The sequence below is a fragment of the Platichthys flesus genome, chromosome 15, assembly GCF_949316205.1.
Source record: "Platichthys flesus chromosome 15, fPlaFle2.1, whole genome shotgun sequence".
Lineage (NCBI taxonomy): Eukaryota > Metazoa > Chordata > Actinopteri > Pleuronectiformes > Pleuronectidae > Platichthys > Platichthys flesus.
Window position 1 is genome coordinate 16,749,238 of NC_084959.1, and position 18,958 is coordinate 16,768,195.

General features: G+C 43.2%; 1 protein-coding gene across 1 annotated transcript; it reads left to right on the forward strand.

Moving 5' to 3' along the window:
* Positions 1–4,343: 4,343 nt before the first annotated feature.
* gucy2d (guanylate cyclase 2D, retinal) lies at positions 4,344–16,107 on the forward strand. Its single transcript, XM_062405404.1, has 19 exons — positions 4,344–4,614; positions 5,900–6,941; positions 7,037–7,338; positions 7,452–7,824; positions 7,948–8,032; positions 8,111–8,222; positions 8,304–8,423; positions 8,526–8,606; positions 8,781–8,957; positions 9,057–9,213; positions 9,321–9,470; positions 9,890–10,038; positions 10,137–10,300; positions 11,480–11,672; positions 11,793–11,967; positions 12,539–12,637; positions 13,229–13,323; positions 13,436–13,518; positions 13,677–16,107. The coding sequence occupies exons 2-19, from the start codon at positions 6,065–6,067 to the stop codon at positions 13,759–13,761; spliced, it is 3,477 nt and encodes a 1,158-aa protein (XP_062261388.1). The 5' UTR covers positions 4,344–4,614; positions 5,900–6,064; the 3' UTR covers positions 13,762–16,107.
* The last annotated feature ends 2,851 nt before the right edge of the window (positions 16,108–18,958 follow it).

Genomic DNA, 18,958 nt, shown 5'->3' on the forward strand with positions numbered 1-18,958 from the left:
AACAACCAAAGAGTGATTAGTGATTTCTGTTAGGAGTATGAGCTCCAATATCCCTGAATGTGTCTGCATAAAAATATTCAGAAAAAAAACATCTCATTATTCAGTAAATTCAATAAATTCCCGTATATTTCAAACTCCATGGCATCAATTCATAACACAGACTTCTAGACATACATTTGTTACGTCTAAGCCCGAGCTGACATAACCCCGATGACATCACTGTGAGGCCGTTTCCACAGGCTGATCCAGTAAAAGGGCCTGTCGTCATTACTTCCATCTAATCACCAGAGCTCAAAACAAAGCTATGACTTCTGAAGGAGCTGCGATGAAGATTAAAATGGTAACGTAGCTGCGAACAGGACAGTGTGTCTGATAAGGCTCCGCTGCAGTGACAATCAGTCACGTTTTAATGTCAACAGAAACGGTCCCATACACATTCGCTCAGAATCAACGTCTGTGCGTGGATAAACCTGAACACGCTCCAGATTAAATGTCTGATGGATAATATCTGTGATAGTGAAGATATCACTGCTCCACAGACATATTCAGCCATTTCACCCAAGTGATGAGAAAGAGCTGTGTATCATCAAAACGATGATACATTCGACTGAATTGCTCTGATAAGACTTCCACTCATACTGGTTCCTGTCTGTTGAAGATGAAGTTGAAGGCATTTAACACAAAGGCCTTCATTTTCTTTACCTCGCTGAATGGATGGAATTACAGCAGAAACAAGTCCAGCAGATGTTTTTATAGCTCTGCATGGGCAAAGTCCATAAACATGGTGCAGATAATTGTCCTGTTATGGTTTGGATTATATAATTTATAAGCTTTGTTTGTGCTTTGTGGTCTAATACTTGTTGTTCCTAATAGACAAGTACCACATTAACATACGAATATTCAAATTTTTTTGTTGCGCTGCAGAATTTTAGTAATGACAAATATAACTATATGGTGACCGATTATTTTAAATGTGAAACAGCCGTGACAGAGGAGAATGGTTTCCAGTATTCGACCACTGACAGGACAAAGTGGACAACTACCCTGTGGGGCCTGAGACCTTATCGTGTGACCTTTGGCTCTACTCTGGTCTAACTGTGTTTGTCCTTTGTTTGAATAACTCAGCTGACTGACACAACACCCTAACCATACATGACAGTGTTTCCTCTCCAAACACATTTAGGATGCAGCATTCACCAAGAGAATATTAGGCTGGACTTGTGTCAATTTTCCATAGCTGTGTTTTGGGGCTTTATTTATATCTGACTAACAAGGGCCTTTATTTCTGTGACTGGGACAATTTCCATGTTTCTAGCTCATTCTTGGTTGTTTCACAGAGATCAGGATGTTTTGACTGATTTACATCTTCAGTCAACTGGCTTCTAATCCCAGTTTAGTTTATTTGACAAATCACCAGAGGGTGTGGTATAGGAGCCTGTCGGGTCACATCTGGATCTGACTTTGCCAGAGGTGCAGTAAGTGAGAGCTGCTCGGCTGACGCTCATGATTGTGTTAATGTAATTTAGCATGAGTCCGATTTGTTGCTTTATCCATATTTAAATTTCAAAAGAAAAGCAGAAATCCAGTATGTAAGTGTGAGCATGAAGACAACAGACAGAGCCATCTAAGGTTATGTCCAACTAAAGGATGAGTGAGTTCCTCCAGTGATATATGAAGTGTGTGTGGTGGAGGGAGGAGGACACAGAAGGGGATTAACTGGGTCAAACCTACAACAGAGTGACTCCCTTCATGAGGATGTTGGACCTTGTAGCAGCAATTTCTACTTTACTACTACTGGTGGCTGAGCTCGGTTTAGGTTCTGACGCGTGTAAAAACGATGAGGTGTAGAGGTGGGTCCAGTTGGTCCCTTTGACCGTTTATTGCAGGAAGGTGGATTACAAATTGGTTGAAACAAACTAAAGACAATAAACTAAAGAGTCTCTTGTAGATCACAGTTCCTTGTTGAACGTCACGGCACACGGTCAAAAAACTGTTGCCTTCCTCAGCCACCCCAGGTGCTCTGGCTGCTGGCTCCTTATGCCTTTCCCCGTTGGGCCCCACCTTCAGCCTCTCAGGTCTCCTCTCAGGTCCTGTTCAGGTGTCCTCTAGGTGGGGGTAAAAACACCTATGGAACTAGTATCACCCATTCATTCCTTCATACACACACATGCACGTACTAATAAAGAAAGATAACATAAGAGTCAACATAAAGGTTAATTTGGCTCCTACAGACCTGTTACTATATTTACTATATTTATTGTTTAAGGCTCTGATACTGTCATACCTTTATATGACGCCATTAAAATCAGTGAATCTTTCAATGTCTTTCAAATTTATTTCTTTGAGTTTGAGAGCAAAGTGCAGTCACACCTGTCAGGTAACTGACCCACTTCTGAGGCCAGAGGCTACGTAAAAGGAGGTTTCCTCTATTACCTGACCCACATTTTATATAAGGAACTGAGCGGCTTTCTGGGAGGATTCCCTTTTCCCTTCCTCTGAGTCTGTGACTCTCCATAGACCGAGTGATGTCACTGTGGGCAGTGGCCAAATTAATTCACCTGATCAATTTAGTGGAGTCATCCAGGAGGCAAATGTCTAAGCTGCTCTATGGCTCCTCCCACGGGTTTTTCTTCAGCGTTTGATTAATCAACTTTGACAAAAGTTCACCGGAGAGAGAAAATAATTCCAGGAGAGAGGTGTGCTTATAAATCAGAGAATCATAGCGGGTCAAGTCATCTAACTGAGCATTGAAACTGTCCTCGAAAGACATTAATATGTAATAGGATTTATTTTCAAAAACGAGTCCCAGAACATTGCAGTCATGAACAAATCCCAGGTCAGAAGTGCTGCTCTCCTCCTCCCAGCACTGTGCTGGGTCGCTGCCTCTGTCGTAGGCTAAGCTGGTTCTTTGCTCGACCGGTCCCGGGCCATGGGTCTGACCTTGCTTTGGAGTGATCTCTGTCAGTGCAGTTAGCCATGTCACTAAGAGGCTTGCGGGCAGCGGATCAGTTGAGCACAGCCTCACCTGACTAATCTGATTACATCAATGGGGCTGCTATGAATGTGCAAGCGAGGGCAGACGAGAGCACACACGACTTGACACTTCTGTACGTGGTAGTACGACCTTTGTATTCATGACTCTCAGCTGCAAACACAGAATCCGTCTGTTCCGATGTGTTTCCTGTGTCATCTGGGAGAACCTTTTTTTTGTCTTTTTTTAAATAAACGTGGAGTTTCCCTTTCCAACCCCACAGGCTTAAAATCCAGTTGTAGTACCGCAGTGTGGTGTGGGGTCGAAAGAGCAACTGCAGACTTTCAGTAGCTTACCACAAGATATTTTCAGCCCTTGGCTCCAGGTCAGATTGTTCTTATGCCTTCATTAGCATTGCCCCCCCCATATATAAGATGCTCATATTGACCTTTACTCAGCGAATATTATCCCCTGCAGAGCTCGAAGTCTCTGGAAGGAAGCTCAGGAAAAGCTCAGAGGCTGTAGAAACGTCCAGGCCTGAAGGCTCTAGAGAACGTGAGGGGAGATGCTCATATTCAGGATAGCTTGACATGAGAAATTCTCTTCTTAATCAATATTCCCCAGGTTGTATTGCTATAGTCCAAGCTGTCATTTGCAGAATAACAATTGTTAGCTTCTTGAGCTTCTGCAGGGAAACAGGACAAAGCATGTGGAAAGGTCTCAGAAGGATTTGAAATGTGGCAGAAAGGTTAAATGAGGCAACATACACAGGGATCTTAATCACTGCCCCCGCTTCATGGCCCAAGTAATTACAAGCAATTCTATGATTCAATCATCAACACTGCAAATTTTTTCCTTTGTTCTCGCCTCCATGAGTACGTTTGCTCCTTCATTTATTTGCCCATTTATTAGATTCGGGCACATTTAATAGCCATTTATCAGGATTTTGTAAGTTGAAAGTGTCCCAAAAAAGGGAAGAGCAGTGATTGTGTCCAAGCCTTGTGTTTTCATCCCAATCTTTCCCATTTCTCACTATTAAAAACGCACATTAATGGAATCGGCCTCACACTGTTGAACGTATGACATTTCCTGGGCTGCATCATGACCTCTGTTTACACCCTGTGCAAAGGAGACAGCGAATGTGTCTTTACTTTCACCTTCCTCTTCATCTCCTCCCTCCCTTCCTCCCTCCCTCCACATACTCTCTTCCCACACTAGTATGGATTAAAAGCTAAAGAGAGCTGAGAAGTCAAAGCCTGCCAGTCCTTCCCTTTCTCCCCCTTCTCCTATACCTGTTACCTATCCCCAGCTCTCTTCCATATCTATACTTTTTTTTTTTTTTATCAATCCCATCTCTCGATCAAGGTTGCGCCTCCTTGTCGAGGACCTACCCCATTCCTCTGAGGAAACAGAGTCTCGCAGGAACAAAAGCAAACAACCTGGAGATGTGGAGAATAACTATGTACGTCTTGGGACTTGGATGCAAAGGGAGATAACTTATTTTAGTTTTCTTTTGTAATTTTTTGTCCTATTTGGATTACGATGATATTTTAAAAGATCAAAGACCGGTTCTCGTGCTGTACACTTCTGTAAACTTAATCCACCTGGAGTCGGGATGCTTGGATGGTACTACTCAACGACAGGTGACACTGACATGGCTACTGTGTAGAAAACTGCTCGGGATCAGAGTCGATTCTCGTTAGACTTGTTTCATGTGATTGTCACTAATATAGTCATGGTGTTATGGACAGATCATTCATCATCATTGTTCAGATCTGTTTGCAGCAGAGTTTCTCCCGTAGAGCTCAAACATCAATGATCAATTCATCCCTTTACTAATTTGCTTTTAAAATTAGACAATGAAATGTGGATTTTTCCTTTTTTTTATTTTCAGTTATAATATTCCCCCAAGTGTTCCTCTTAACCAATAAGAAATACTGACACTGATAAGCCAGTGTCAGTATTAGCCACTTTAGCAGGGGCGTGCTGCATCTCAAATTGAAGACGTTGGAATGAATCAGGCTGTTTTTTCGTAATTTATTAAGTTTTTCTTGATTACATAAAATAAAAATAGTCACAAGAGGTTTCAAGGTTTGTGTTCAAGTTTTCTGAACAGAAAATAATTCATTCAATTTTCTTATGTGAAGATCTCAATTATTGAATTAGGACTTAACTTTCTTTGTCATTCTTCGATTAGAGTTCATACGTATAGTTCATAGAGTTCATACTTGAGTCTTGGGTTTAAGTTTTTAATTGGCCCTTATAAATTCATATTGTGTATATGTTTGTTCCAAACTCAATTTAGCAACGTTAGCAACTTTTAGCAATCGATACAGCTAAAATGTCCGTCAGGTTGGTCGGGTTAGGGTTAGGGCTCAGCTGTCAGCACTAATACTCAGGACATGGGTAGCCATTTTGAAGATGTCTGAACACAAATGTAAAGCTCGATCAAACTGTCCTTTGTGTTTCTATTAGTCTATACCAATTTAGACGCAGGTTTCGAGAACTGGGATTTGTAGAAAAGAAATAATCCAGAAATGGATAATTAAGAAGATCCCAAGAGATTGACTTGGGAGGTGGAAACAGAGACTAAGACCGAAAGGGGACATCAAAGCCAGATTTAGCTCCACGTTACCTGGCACTTGATTTTAAACTCCATGGCTCCGACAGAGCTAATCAGCTTGCTACTCCCATGCCATTAATTCGCCAGGGAACAGCACCTGCACTCTGGGCACCATTTTCTCAGGGAAATTAATCAAAATCACCTCAACTAGATGTAAGTTCAGGTCAGGGATCACATCCGTATCCTGACACCTTATGAACCCTGAAATGTCCCTACTTGTATCGCAGAAAGCAAACTCACATCACGCTGTGTTGCAAATGTCCTAATTCATTCCACTTTTTTTCTTTCTTGTTTCCTTTTGGCAGTGATGGCTCGGAGTTGTGCTGTCGCCTGTCCAGCTTTGGACTAGAGGCCTGCTGAGTGTCAAGGGAGGAAGTCCCGTACATAAAGACACGCTCACCGTCACACTACATTGCCATAAACTCCAGTCCTCTTCTGTGTCCGAAGCTGCAGAGTAGCTGTGCGAGAAAATGGCAAGTCACAGAGACATTCGCTTCCTGCACAACCTGTCCTATCACCCGCGATGGCAGCACGACTCAGAAAAAATCAGGAGGAGAAGAAAACATAAACGGACAGTGGTTTCAAACAGCTGCAGCGGGAGTAGAGTGTTTCACTCATTATCAGCATCATCGTCGATGACATCAAAGTTATTGACATCTAAACCACAGTTGCCATCGTCCCGTTTGCGATGCTCCAGGAGCAGGTGGGGGAACTGGTTTCTCCTGCCCTTACTCATTGTCTCATGTATGCCCTGTCAAGCCTGGGCAACCACTTTCAAGGTGGCCTTGATGGGACCCTGGACGTGTGATCTATTATACTCTAAAGCGCTACCAGACTTGGCCGCCCGTCTCGCCACGAGCCGCATAAACAAGGACCCCCACCTAAACAAAGGCTATTGGTATGACTACACGCTTATCAATGAGGATTGCAAGTCATCCCGTGCTCTTGCTCGCTTTGCCGAGCTGGAAAGTTATGGTTCTGCTTTCCTGGGCCCCGCCAACCCAGCATACTGCTCCTCCGCCGCTTTGTACACAAAAGAGTGGGACGTCGGGCTCCTTTCCTGGGCATGCCTCAAGCCTACCATGAATATCGGAGGCATGTACCCCACCTTCCTACGGCCGCTGCCCCTGTCCTCCCGTGTACTTTTCACTGTGTTGAGGTACTTCCGGTGGGCCCATGTGTCCATAATCTCGGAAGAGACAGACATTTGGGAAGCCACAGGACATGAGCTAGCTTCTTCGCTTAGGGCGCTTGGCCTGCCCGTCAACCCTGTTGTAACCATGGAGACTGACAAGGATGGGCCTCGCATAGCCCTGACAAAAGTACGGGAATCAGACCGGGTTAGAGGTGAGCAGCAAATAGAGAGACATTAATGTCGAACAAGATAAAGAGACGCTCTACATTGCTGTGAATCATGCAAATAAACCCTTTTCTTTCCACAGTGATCATCATGTGCATGCCATCTGTTCTCCTCGGTGGCCAAGCTCAGTACCAACTCCTGACCACAGCACTGTCCATGCGTTTGATCGACCGAGGCTATGTTTTCATCCCCTACGACGCCCTCCTGTATGCGCTACCTTACAAAGATGCAAACTACTACGCTCTCGGCAATGACACCAATCTGCGGAAAGCCTTCGATGGGGTCCTCACCATCACCATGGACTCTGGAGAACGCAACTTCTACGAGGCCTTCAAAGATGCTCAGAACAGCTATGAAATCCGCAGCAGCACACCACCAGAGGAGGTGAGACGTTGTCCCCTGTACTAATTAAGTCATGGTAGAAACTGATGAGGTGAAAAAACTAAGTCGATAGCGAATTTTAAAACAAATTGTTTCATCACTGTGTCCTCTTCTAGGTTTCTCCCTTCTTTGGCACCATTTACAACATGATGTATTACATAGCAATGGCTGCCGAGCAGGCGCGGGCCAAGGGGGGGCGCTGGGTAACTGGTCAGATCCTGGGCGAAAGCGAGGGCGGCTTTGAATTTGAAGGCTTCAATCAGCGGTTGAGGGCTAGCAGGGGTGGAGATGGCATGCAGGCTCGCTACGTAGTGCTGGACTACAGTGGCATCGGCACCTCGCTCTACTCTACCCATTCTTTGGAAGCTGCTCACACAGACGGGTGGTCCGGGGGCCTAAAGTATCTTGGTCGTTCCATTCATTTCGCTGGCAGCACGCCCTACACAGACTCAAGCTGCTGGTTTAGCCCATATTTTACCTGCACTGGAGGTGAGTGCACTCGTAGTATCGTAACTGTGTGAAGTGTATAAGCTGGCATGGTGTAGATTGTTGAATTCAATGCATTTAAGCTGTCTGTCTATATCTTTCTCTTCTCTTTTTCTCTTCCCTAAGGCCTGGATTCCGTCTCTTTGTTTTTCCTCTTCCTCTTGTTCATAATACTGGCTGGCTTTGGAGTCAAGGCCTTCATGCAATTCAGGTACGTGCACTAGAACACAAAAGCTAGATGCATCATCCGGTGAGGTCTTTATTTCTACAACGTGCTATGATTGTTTAGGAAAACCGGCAGGATTTCGTTCACATTTGGCGGTGATGGTAACGGCGGCCCGACCAAGACAGTTCTGACCCTGGACGACCTTGTCTTCATCAACACTCAAATCAGCAAAAGGGTCAGTTCAGACAATACTGTGAGTATTTTACTGTAATTTCATGATCTACTCGAAGCTGACCACTCCTCTTTGAACTTGCAGAAGCTCAACGACGAAAGCATCCTGAGGAGCACGCTAGACATGAAGACGCCGCACTACTCGGTGTCGGGCCGCAGCTACCTGGCCTCAACGCCCGACAGCTCGAACATTGCCGTGTTTGAGGTGAGGCGATTCTGATCCGATGTTGCATATTCAATAAACTTGTCGTCTTTTTGGATGTTATTAACTGCATAAGGACCACTTGCTTTTTTGTTTACCTCCCAGGGTGACTGGGTTTGGTTAAAGAAATCTCCCAATGGATCAGTGTGCGGTGTCAACAGCAGCACCGAGATTATCTTTGTCAAGGTGAGTGAATGCATGAGAGTATCAGAAGGAAAGTTCCTGGGATCTACTGTATTGGCTCAAAATTGTAAATCCTGTGGACGAAAGAAGAATAATCGGATGCCTCGTTTTAAGTGAAAAGGCCATACAAATATATTCAAGAAAACCTGACGTTTCACATCTTTTTCTTCCCCTCAGCTCAGAAACATGAGGCACGAGAACCTAAATCTGCTCCTGGGGCTGTTCTTCGACTGTGGCATCTTCGGCATTGTGACAGAGCACTGCTCCAGAGGAAGTCTGGATGAGCTGCTCAACAACGAGGAAGTGCGTCTTGATTGGATGTTCAAATCCTCCCTGTTGATGGATCTGATCCGGGTAAGAGAGACAAATGGATCTAGCTAAGTTGTGCTCCTATCATTTTTTTAAATTTTTTTTTTTCAAATCTCTTATTCTTTTTATATCACTCGTCATCAGGGAATGAAGTATCTGCACAATCACGACATCGCCCACGGACGGCTCAAATCCCGTAACTGTGTGGTAGACGGGCGCTTTGTGTTGAAGGTGACAGATTACGGGTACAATGACATCTTGATTGCCCAAGGCATCAACACTGACCATGAAAAGCCAGAGGGTGAGTTCATAATGTGAACCCACAGACTCATGGATTGAGTTTGTAACTATACTTTTGTTTGTTTGTTTCTCAAAAATCATGTATGTTTTCTTGATTAAAAATAAAAGAGCTGCTCTGGACGGCTCCTGAGCTGCTGCGAAGTTCTAGTCGGAGGAGGAAGGGGACTTTCGCAGGAGATGTCTACAGCTTTGCTATCATTGTGCAGGAGGTCATCTCTCGCTCCGCACCTTTCTGCAGCCTGGACATGCCTCCCAAGGGTGAGTGATGTTTTAGTAACCCCACAGATATAATAAAATGATTGAAGGTATTGGAAACCTGCTAAAGGTTGATTTATATTTGAAATCTTTTTGGCAAACCTGTGTTATAATATTCATCCTGTCCAATACAGAATGTTTTCTACCTCAGGAAAAGACCAATGTTTGACGTGTAGTCACGATAACATACTATAGATACAGTGAGCACATTCAAATTAGCTCTCCATCCACATTTCCCGCAAATTATTCACACTGATCTGAAAATAAAATGACGAATATACAAATTGCTGTGATGATATCAGCTTTTTGTCTGGACCAGCAGTAAACGGAATAAATTGGCAGCAGAAAATCTGTCCGTTTTTGTGCATTTCTGAGTTTGCTCACTATCCCTGTGTTGTCATGCTGTGTGGATGTGTTGACAGAGATCATCAGCAAGGTCAAAGAGCCTCCTCCTTTGTGTCGGCCGGTGGTGTCACTGGACGAGGCCCCTTTGGATGTCATACAGGTTATGAAGCAGGGCTGGAGCGAAGAGCCAGACAAGAGGCCAAGCTTCGAGGAGATCTTCAAACAGGTGACAACATTAGCTGCTAACAGGTTTGCTCCTCCCTCCGTGGAATCTTGCTCTGTACGAAACGTTGCGAGCTGTTCCCTGTCTTCTTCATCTGACAGTTCAAGAACATCACTAAGGGAAAGAAGACCAACATCATCGACTCCATGCTGCGGATGTTGGAGCAGTACTCCTCCAACCTGGAGGATCTGATCAGAGAGAGGACGGAGGAGCTAGAGGTGGAGAGACAGAAGACTGACAACCTGGTGGCTCAAATGCTGCCCAGGTGAGGGTCCAGCGATTTAACCGTGTTGTCATGATCAAAGTCATATTTCACTTTTCAGCACACACAGCCGATGATGCTGATGAGCAGCACTGGCCCCTGGAGGCCTCTAAAGCAGCAGCACGATTACAACACATATATAAGAAAATGAAGCTGGTGCAGACTCAGACAGAGACGCCTTAAGTTTTCTGCAGCGAGCTAAAAATGGCCGGTCCAGCTGTGCAAAACGTATCTGAATTGAGGTGAGACGTTGTGAGATATGGTTAAATCCAAGCTGTCATCTCCGAAAGAAAACAAAATAGAAAATTTGGCAGCCTGGGTGTTTTATCTTTCCGTTTGTCAGTATCTTGTCTGCCAGAATATGATGGACGCTCTGCTGCGGGAACATTTACTGCAACAGCCAACACTGAGGATGTTACCAAGCAAAAACCATCTTTCTTTATAATCTACTTTGTTCATGTTCATATCAAATATTCTCATCTGCAACGTTTGACCAGCATAAGAAAAATATTCAACTGTGTCCTTCTATTTGATTTTATGCATTCACTGAAATTTGCCACAGCGTGTTTCCACCGCAATGTGTTATTTGAATCAGTAATGAGTATGTTTCAATCATCAGGCCTACATGATGTGTCTCAACATGTGCAGCAGGCCAGTCACTTTCCTTTTGTGTTTCTCAGCTGTGGATTTTACGAGCAGTCAGAATGAGTACACCTTCACAAAATAACACTTTAAGAAAAATAAAAGGGCACTTAAAGAGCTTCTGCCTCCATCACAACAGGCATCTAAAATTCAAATGAGCTGCACCAAGAGGCACACATTTATAGATACTGGTTCCCTAAACACATCAAACCCCTTGATACGGATCAACACCAACATTTTATGGGTTCTTCTTTGGTATATTCAACATCGTTATCCAAATTTCTGTTATTTTTGTATAATCCTCCTTTATATTAAAAAAAATAAAACCCACCAACAAATAAACGGACAAGGGTAAAAACATAACCTCCTTAAAATAAGAAATCCTGAAATCATCAAAGCAGTTGAACAAAATGAAAAACAAGTATTGGTGTTTGTGAACTAAAATCCATGAAAGTTTAAAAGAGTTGTTTTCGGGCCAGAAAGTTCTGACTCTCCTCTAATTCCTCCTCCTCATCCTCCTCCTCCTCTTCCTCCTTCAAGGTCTGTGGCCCAGGCGCTGAAGACAGGCAAGCCCGTCAAACCCGAGCACTTCAGCGAGGTGACCCTGTACTTCAGCGACATCGTGGGTTTCACCACCATCTCAGCTCTCAGCGATCCCATCGAGGTGGTCGACTTACTCAATGACCTCTACACATGCTTTGATGCCATCATCGGGCTGCATGATGTCTACAAGGTGAGCGTGGAGGGGTTTTGCATTTAGGAATTTCTACACTTTTTTATCAAAGCTATTTCTAACTAACTACATTTTGAGAGAGAAAATACAGACTTATGTATATGTGTGTGCATTTCTCAGGTGGAAACTATCGGCGATGCCTACATGGTGGCCTCAGGAGTCCCCAACAGGAACGGCAAACGTCACGCGGCGGAGATGGCCAACATGTCTCTGGACATCCTCCACTGCATTGGGACCTTCAAGATGAGGCACATGCCTGAGCTCAGAGTCAGGATCCGTATCGGCCTGCACTCAGGTGAGCAACACGTTCGGCCTTTTCCTGCTGGAATCAAACTGCTCTTACCATCACCATTTCTAATAGTAAATGCTACACATGAAGAATGCTCCAGCGTGACTGTAATGATTTGGAGAGTCCCGTACATAGAGTGTGTAATGAGTAAAATGTCAGGGTGAGTGAAAGTCGGTGTGTTGCAGAGGAATAGGAACGCAGGAACACAAGCTACTAAAGCAGGGAGGTATTTTTACCTCCTTTATCTCCGTCTGGAACTTATTCCTGGAAGAGAGAGACACTATCCACTTAGAGTGCTGTCATCCAATTAACACACTCCATACTCTGGATCACTAAGTCCTTGCTATGAATTTCTCTACGAACAGAGAAGCACAGCTAAAACGTCATGCACAGGGATAGGACGTGTCAGTTCTATTAAAATGCTGACAGTTCATCTGTGTCCACCAAGAAAACTACTTATAAAAAAAACTGAGTCCACAGTTACAAGTCACAGTGTTAAACTTTGACACACAAACTGGTTCACTCTTTCAGATGAGATGCATTGATTCTTGCATGTGTGTATACTGTGTGTGTGCAGGCCCGGTCGTAGCAGGAGTGGTGGGTCTCACGATGCCCCGGTACTGCCTGTTTGGAGACACCGTCAACACAGCATCTCGAATGGAGTCCACAGGGTTGCGTGAGTGTCTCATTATTAATTACAAAAAACAATACACATCCGTCATCCTCTATTTTTTTTTCATCGACATGGCTTCTGAGAGGGCAGGTGTGTGGCAGTGTGTGTGCATGCTGCTTGAGGCTAAACAGGGCTTTAAGCGAGCCGTCCTGACTAATCCTTTAAGACTATCAGCAGAATTAGAGGCCAATTTGAAGTTTCAGTGTAAATGTCGTCAATGACCAGGTATGCCTCAGTAACCCTCTGCATGCCGTATAAATAAGATAGAACTTCAGTGATAAGTCATGAACTCACTTACAATAAAATAAAGTTCTCACATATCTTGGATCTCCCATGATGATCATCCTGTACTAAGAGAAACGATTCAGATTTAAACTGGTCTGTGGCAGATCCAGTCTACTTCATCATATCTGAAATAATAATACATTTAGGCATGACTGTACTGTTTCTATGCCAAAATGTTAATGAGTGATATACTGCCACCAAGTGGAGTCATGCTAAACAACAGCCTGAATCTCGTAGACGTTACATGAGCACCTGATATTATATCAGTTACAGTGCATAAATGTTGACACTGTGTGTTTGCGATCCCAGCTTACAGGATCCATATCAACCAAAGCACAGTCGATGTCCTGAACAGCTTGAATCTGGGATACAAAATTCAAACCCGAGGCATGACGGAGTTAAAGGTAAATAAAATGAGAAACACTTCCATAATACACACCGACGATATGTAGAGTACCTACTGTAGCACTGGCCTTGTGAAAACAGTATCCAATGAATGCCATTGTTTATTTCCAGGGAAAAGGTATTGAGAACACATACTGGTTGGTGGGGAGGGAAGATTTCGACAAGCCTCTGCCCATTCCTCCAGACACTCAAGGGTAAGTCGACATTTGCTTAACTCCCCAATATATATCACATACAGAGGTCCTGCAGTTCATTATATAGTTATTGCTGCACATCTTTCTATCATCATTGTGTTTGTATGGAGGCTTTGTCGTGTTCTGCTCTATATAAAAAGCTGCATTTCTCATTACAGGGGAAGCAATCATGGTATCGGTTTAGATGAGATACCTCCCGACAGAAGACAAAAATTCCTGGAACGGCAGAAGAAGATGGGTTAGCCTCATCTTTTCCACTGAAGCCCCCAGTACTGGGAAGTGATATTCTCTAGAACAATACTGTTTGTCAGTGAGAGAAAAATCGCAGGGAGATGTCTGAATGAAAACTAAACAGTGCTGCGCTCTTAAAATGACCCACAATCAACTTTAATTTCTGCTCTGACCAATTCGTGAACCAGTGACAACGAAATGAATTTGTCAAACTCATATCTAGACTAAAAAAAGCTTTCCTGGAGATGATCGTTCTCTTTGTTTCTAGTCTTAGCACATCAGTGCCATGATCAACTCTGGCTCCACACTGCAGAAATGAGCCAAACAGACAGCTGTCCGTATTTATCCGGCACTTGTTTTTATACAGGCAGAATGTTTTTTAATTTGCAGCTTCAGAATGTGTTGGCGCCAATCGCCGAACAAGCTGATGGGTGTGTCTAGACAAAGGAACACAGTGTGACATGCAATACTGGTGTTCGCCATGTCCTGTATGTATTTATACTGAGCTCTGTGATTTGTAGAGAGGTTGGAGAGATTGTATCATGAACCGATACATGTGGAAGGTATTACTGCTGGACTGTTCATCTTGGGTATAACAGAAGTGTGTGAGACATTAGTCTTTTACAACAACAGAATTATTATATTTAAACGTCCTCGCTGTAATTTAAGCAGGGAGACTGGATAAGTTAGAGCTGAAGTCGAGGAGAGCTCTGATTTTTGCTTTTGTTGTGCATCAACTTGATTATTCAGTGAACAAAATGAAGCTATAATATCAAAATATATCAAAGTATCTTTTTTGTTTATTTAATATTAGATCAAACTATTTTCATACGTTTTTTGTTTACAGGGTCCCTTCAAATATGAATCCATTACTGTGGATGTGTCTATTTGACTGATAGTTCTCATTCAATATCAATCTAGTTGTGTATCGCAACACAAAATGTGCTCTAAAATTGACTTCACGTGACTTGTTCCAATGGTAATTACAATAATATACATATCTTTAGGCAAAAACTTTTGTAAATCAGCAAATGTTGTATGAATGCAAATGCTAGATGACACACAATTATTGGAGAATATCGATGGGACGTGGATGATATTGTTCTTTAAAGGACTGACTTTTAATATCCATTTGTGTATATTGTGTGTTTAATGATGTGTGTATTGCTTAAATATGGGGATGACATTTTCCATGCAGCATGCAAACAGGAGCCAAACCATTGCTCGCTGAAGTGATGCATGGTCATTGCATGTTTTGTTCAGTGTGCTGTATGTTCTTCATGGGACAGCAATAGAAAGACAAACAGTGATAGGCAGAAAATCCACTCACTGGAATGATCCTTTCCAATTATGTGCTTCAGCAGATTAAGCGTTTTCATACATGTCGCCCTCTTCTGAAGGAAAAAGTCTGTCTGTGTCTGGCTTTTTAAGGCATTGTCTTCTGACCACTGCTGTTGCTTGGGATCCGAGAACAAATGTTCACTAATTCCACCTCCCATGCCCACCCCCAGGGGGGTCCTAGCTGAAGGAGGGTGGCATGAATCTAAAAAAAAGGGGGAAGGACAGAGTCTTCAGCGTCATCCCTTTTTGGCCTGGGGATGCGTACTGTATATACTGTACATTTGTACATAGTTTGTCTTTGAATGCTACCGGGTTATAGGGAACAATTTAGTGTTGTCTTCTTTCCTGCTTGTGTTCCCTAAACCACCTGACACAAGAGGAGACATCAGCCAAAGACAACAGGCACACGTTCAAAAGGGAACGAGCAAAGAAGCAACCACATTGTTCACTCACTCACTGTGGGGCGGTTTGCTAACTGTCCGCTGCAGCACTGATATTGAAGCAATAACAGGCGAGCGGTGTCAGCGTGTGATTTTCCTCAGAAAACAGCTTTTAGTCCGCAGACGTTTTCTCCTCGGGAGCTAAGTGCTGACCACATCCAACGTGTCACACTAGCTCATAGACAAAAAGAAGAGAGGAAAAAGAGAGGAGGAGAAGGGAGGTCTGATGAGTTGGTCATCGGCCTGCTTCCTTGTGGTGGAGTCTTTCACTCCATTAAGTGTTTAGCACCAACACTGGCTGTTCATGCGTAATTTAAACTCACAGAGGAAGAAGAGGAGAAAACGCAGGATTCTGAGTCAGGGTGAAGAACACGGGAGACGCGGTCTGAATGTTTCTTTGATTTAAAGAACAAAAATGAGTTATTCTAGAAACACATAGATAGAAGCCACCTTTTTTTTTCTAGATTTTTAATCAATTTGCCAAACAGATAGATTAACTCCAAAGTGAAAGGACTGTATTGTTCATTTTGAAAGTGATTTCAATGTGTTTCTGTAAATAAACAATGGTTTTAGTGAAGATCGAGTCCTCAGTGTGTATGTGTTGAAGCTGTTCTCCAAAATGGCGCGCTGACACGTCAATGAAATATGAGTGCACCAATAAATCTTAAGTTCAATAACGGCAAATAAATCACATTGTAAAGGACAAGAGAGACAATTATAACCTGATATTTTTAAGTTAGTGGCTTTTTATCTATCACATCTGATTCATACTTTTCAATTATGACAAGCAATATATGGGGCAGGGTGTGAGAGAGGACTTGGCTTAAGGAGGAAATGGAAACATTAAAACTCCTCTCAATTATGAGGAGACAGTAATTCAGTCGAGGTCTTACCTCACCCTTTCGCCATAAATCCCACAGCAAGTTAGAGTAGCGCTAACAAGCTTTGGGATGGTTTTATTCGCTCGGGCTGGTGTGACTCTGGTTTAATTCGTCTGTGGAACAATCCAATGAATGTGTAAGAGCGGCTTTACATAATGCAACTTCTGTGCAAGACGCTGCACAACACAAACAAGCCCTCTAAGTGTTTGCTTCACGGCTTCGTCCTGAATGGTGAAACATTTTTTGGTGCTGAAACTACAACCTCCACAGAGCTGGAGATGTAGATGAAGCTGCAGCTGCCTCCCAGTGTGTTACCCACAGGTTTAGAAATGGAGAACTCCAACAACATAATCATGTTGTGTGTGTCAGTGTTAGAGTTTTGGGTTTGAACATGGGGAGTTGATGAGTTTCCAATTCTCTGCATAATGTCTAAATTATTATTTCTTACACTTGAGAGTTTTCCTCAAATAATATTGTATATGACATACTTGATGATAACAACTAGCTATCATTAATAAATAATAATAATGATATTTAATCATATTGCGAAAACAGGAAACGGATAAAAGGCACACGAAAATAAACAATTTAAAAGCAATTAGAGGTTTCACAGAATTAGAGCACAGATACAGAAACAAAAAATATTCAGGCTGGCTTTGATTATCGGAAGCGATGCCACACCCCTATCCCACCCATAGATAAGCCCTTGCTGAGGATAATATTATACTTTGCAAAAAATTATTACAAATGTTTGTTTTACCCGGTTTGGAATATGCACAGATCATGTGCGCGTTGCTGGCAGCGACACGTGCATGTGAAATCACTGCCCAGAGCACACAGCGGCTCAAAAGCAGTTCCTATTCCTGCCACACGGGGGATGACGTGAGGACAACTTGGACAGTTTGACAGCTTGCTATGCCAAAGCCTTTTTGGCACTTTGATGGTGCAGTCACACCCTTGATTTAACCACACACTGTCTCATCTATGACAGTCTTTCCCCTCCACACTCCACAATGGTGTGTGGTTTCTTTGTTGCTCAGGGTATTCATTATTTTAGGCCATTAGTGCCGAGCTTTGTTGCATTATTCAGTGAATGTTCTGTCTGTATGTGTGGGACACATCATATAAACTCATAAAAAAATACCTGTCTGCATTAAGAAGCTAATCACAATATAATATTGTGGCTTTCCTTCAGCAAAGAAAGACAATTAAATGACAATAGGACACTGAATTTTAATATGTCCACACATTTAATTGGATCAGTGTTGCATGTTTTCATTTTGGATTTTCTTGTAGCAAGGGGTAGAAGTGGTTGCTGAGATATAGTTGCTTTTCATTTTGATGCAAATTAAATTGAACAAATAGAATATCATCATTGCATATACCCAATTTAGCTTTCCCTTCTTACCTACAGTTATATACTGCCCCAGACATACATCAGGCCTGTCGCTGCACCTGACCAGTGCATGCAGCTGCAGGTTCTGCTGCTGTGTCGCCCCCCCCCCCCCCCCCCCCCCCCCCTGCCTGCTCTCTCTTCACAACATGGAGTGAATCCCCTCCTGATACATGATGAATCCAACGACACAGACAGTATGATCCTCCACATGATCACAACCGAAGTCCTCCTCCCCTGAACAGCGTGTTCCTCTGCCTCCTCTGCGCCCCTCATTAGCCCGAAGCCCCGCTGGCATTTGACTGGCACCGGCTCGGAGGTGCCAGTCCAGCAGAGGCAGAGCGAAGCCACCCAGAGTCTACCAGGGGCAGACCGGAAAATAATGTTGGCTTTCACAATTAAAGCACACTAAGGTTGCCATGCACTTACGGTGATGTGTTGAATCATGATCTCATGAAAGTATTGTTGATCGACATGCATGTTTAGGGTTATTAGTTATGTTTTACTCTGAAAAGGCCGTGCTGTAAACACAGATTTGAGGGTTTTCACTTCTTCTTTCTGAAAGTAGGTTGCCTTGATCCTCTCCTGTTAACCTTCAGGAGACAAATCCCCTGCAGTGGGTGCTGCGGGGAAACATGTTCATGTGCAAGCCTGTACACATATAGACCCAATGTTCATAATCTGAATGTGCACTGTACTCAATATATATTATATATATCAGGTAGAAATAAATGATTAATCTTCTAATTAATAAATAAATTGTAGCCATTCAGTTCAACGGCCCCTTGTGTGTGAGTCTGTGTGTGGGGCTACTTAACTAGCAAAATGTGCAAAATATGTAGTTTTGTATCTGACTTTAATCAATATAAAATAATATCAGTAATGAGAGGTTCACTTTGTGCATGCCCCGCTCCAAAAGAAATGTCTGTGCACGTCCCTGTGCATGTATTATGTGCATGTATTATATCCTTCATAACCCTTTTTCATTGAGCAGGTGGGTGTTTGGGCCTAATTCAGATCAATTTTATTTTTATTTTGAAAACCTGTACCGGAACTGCCGCGTTAGCCTCCTCTAGCCTGACAGGAGGGTTCAGCTTGACGGTGTCAGCCTCAGACAGGTGGAGGAGACGTCCTCCAGCACCGTGGTGGCTGTG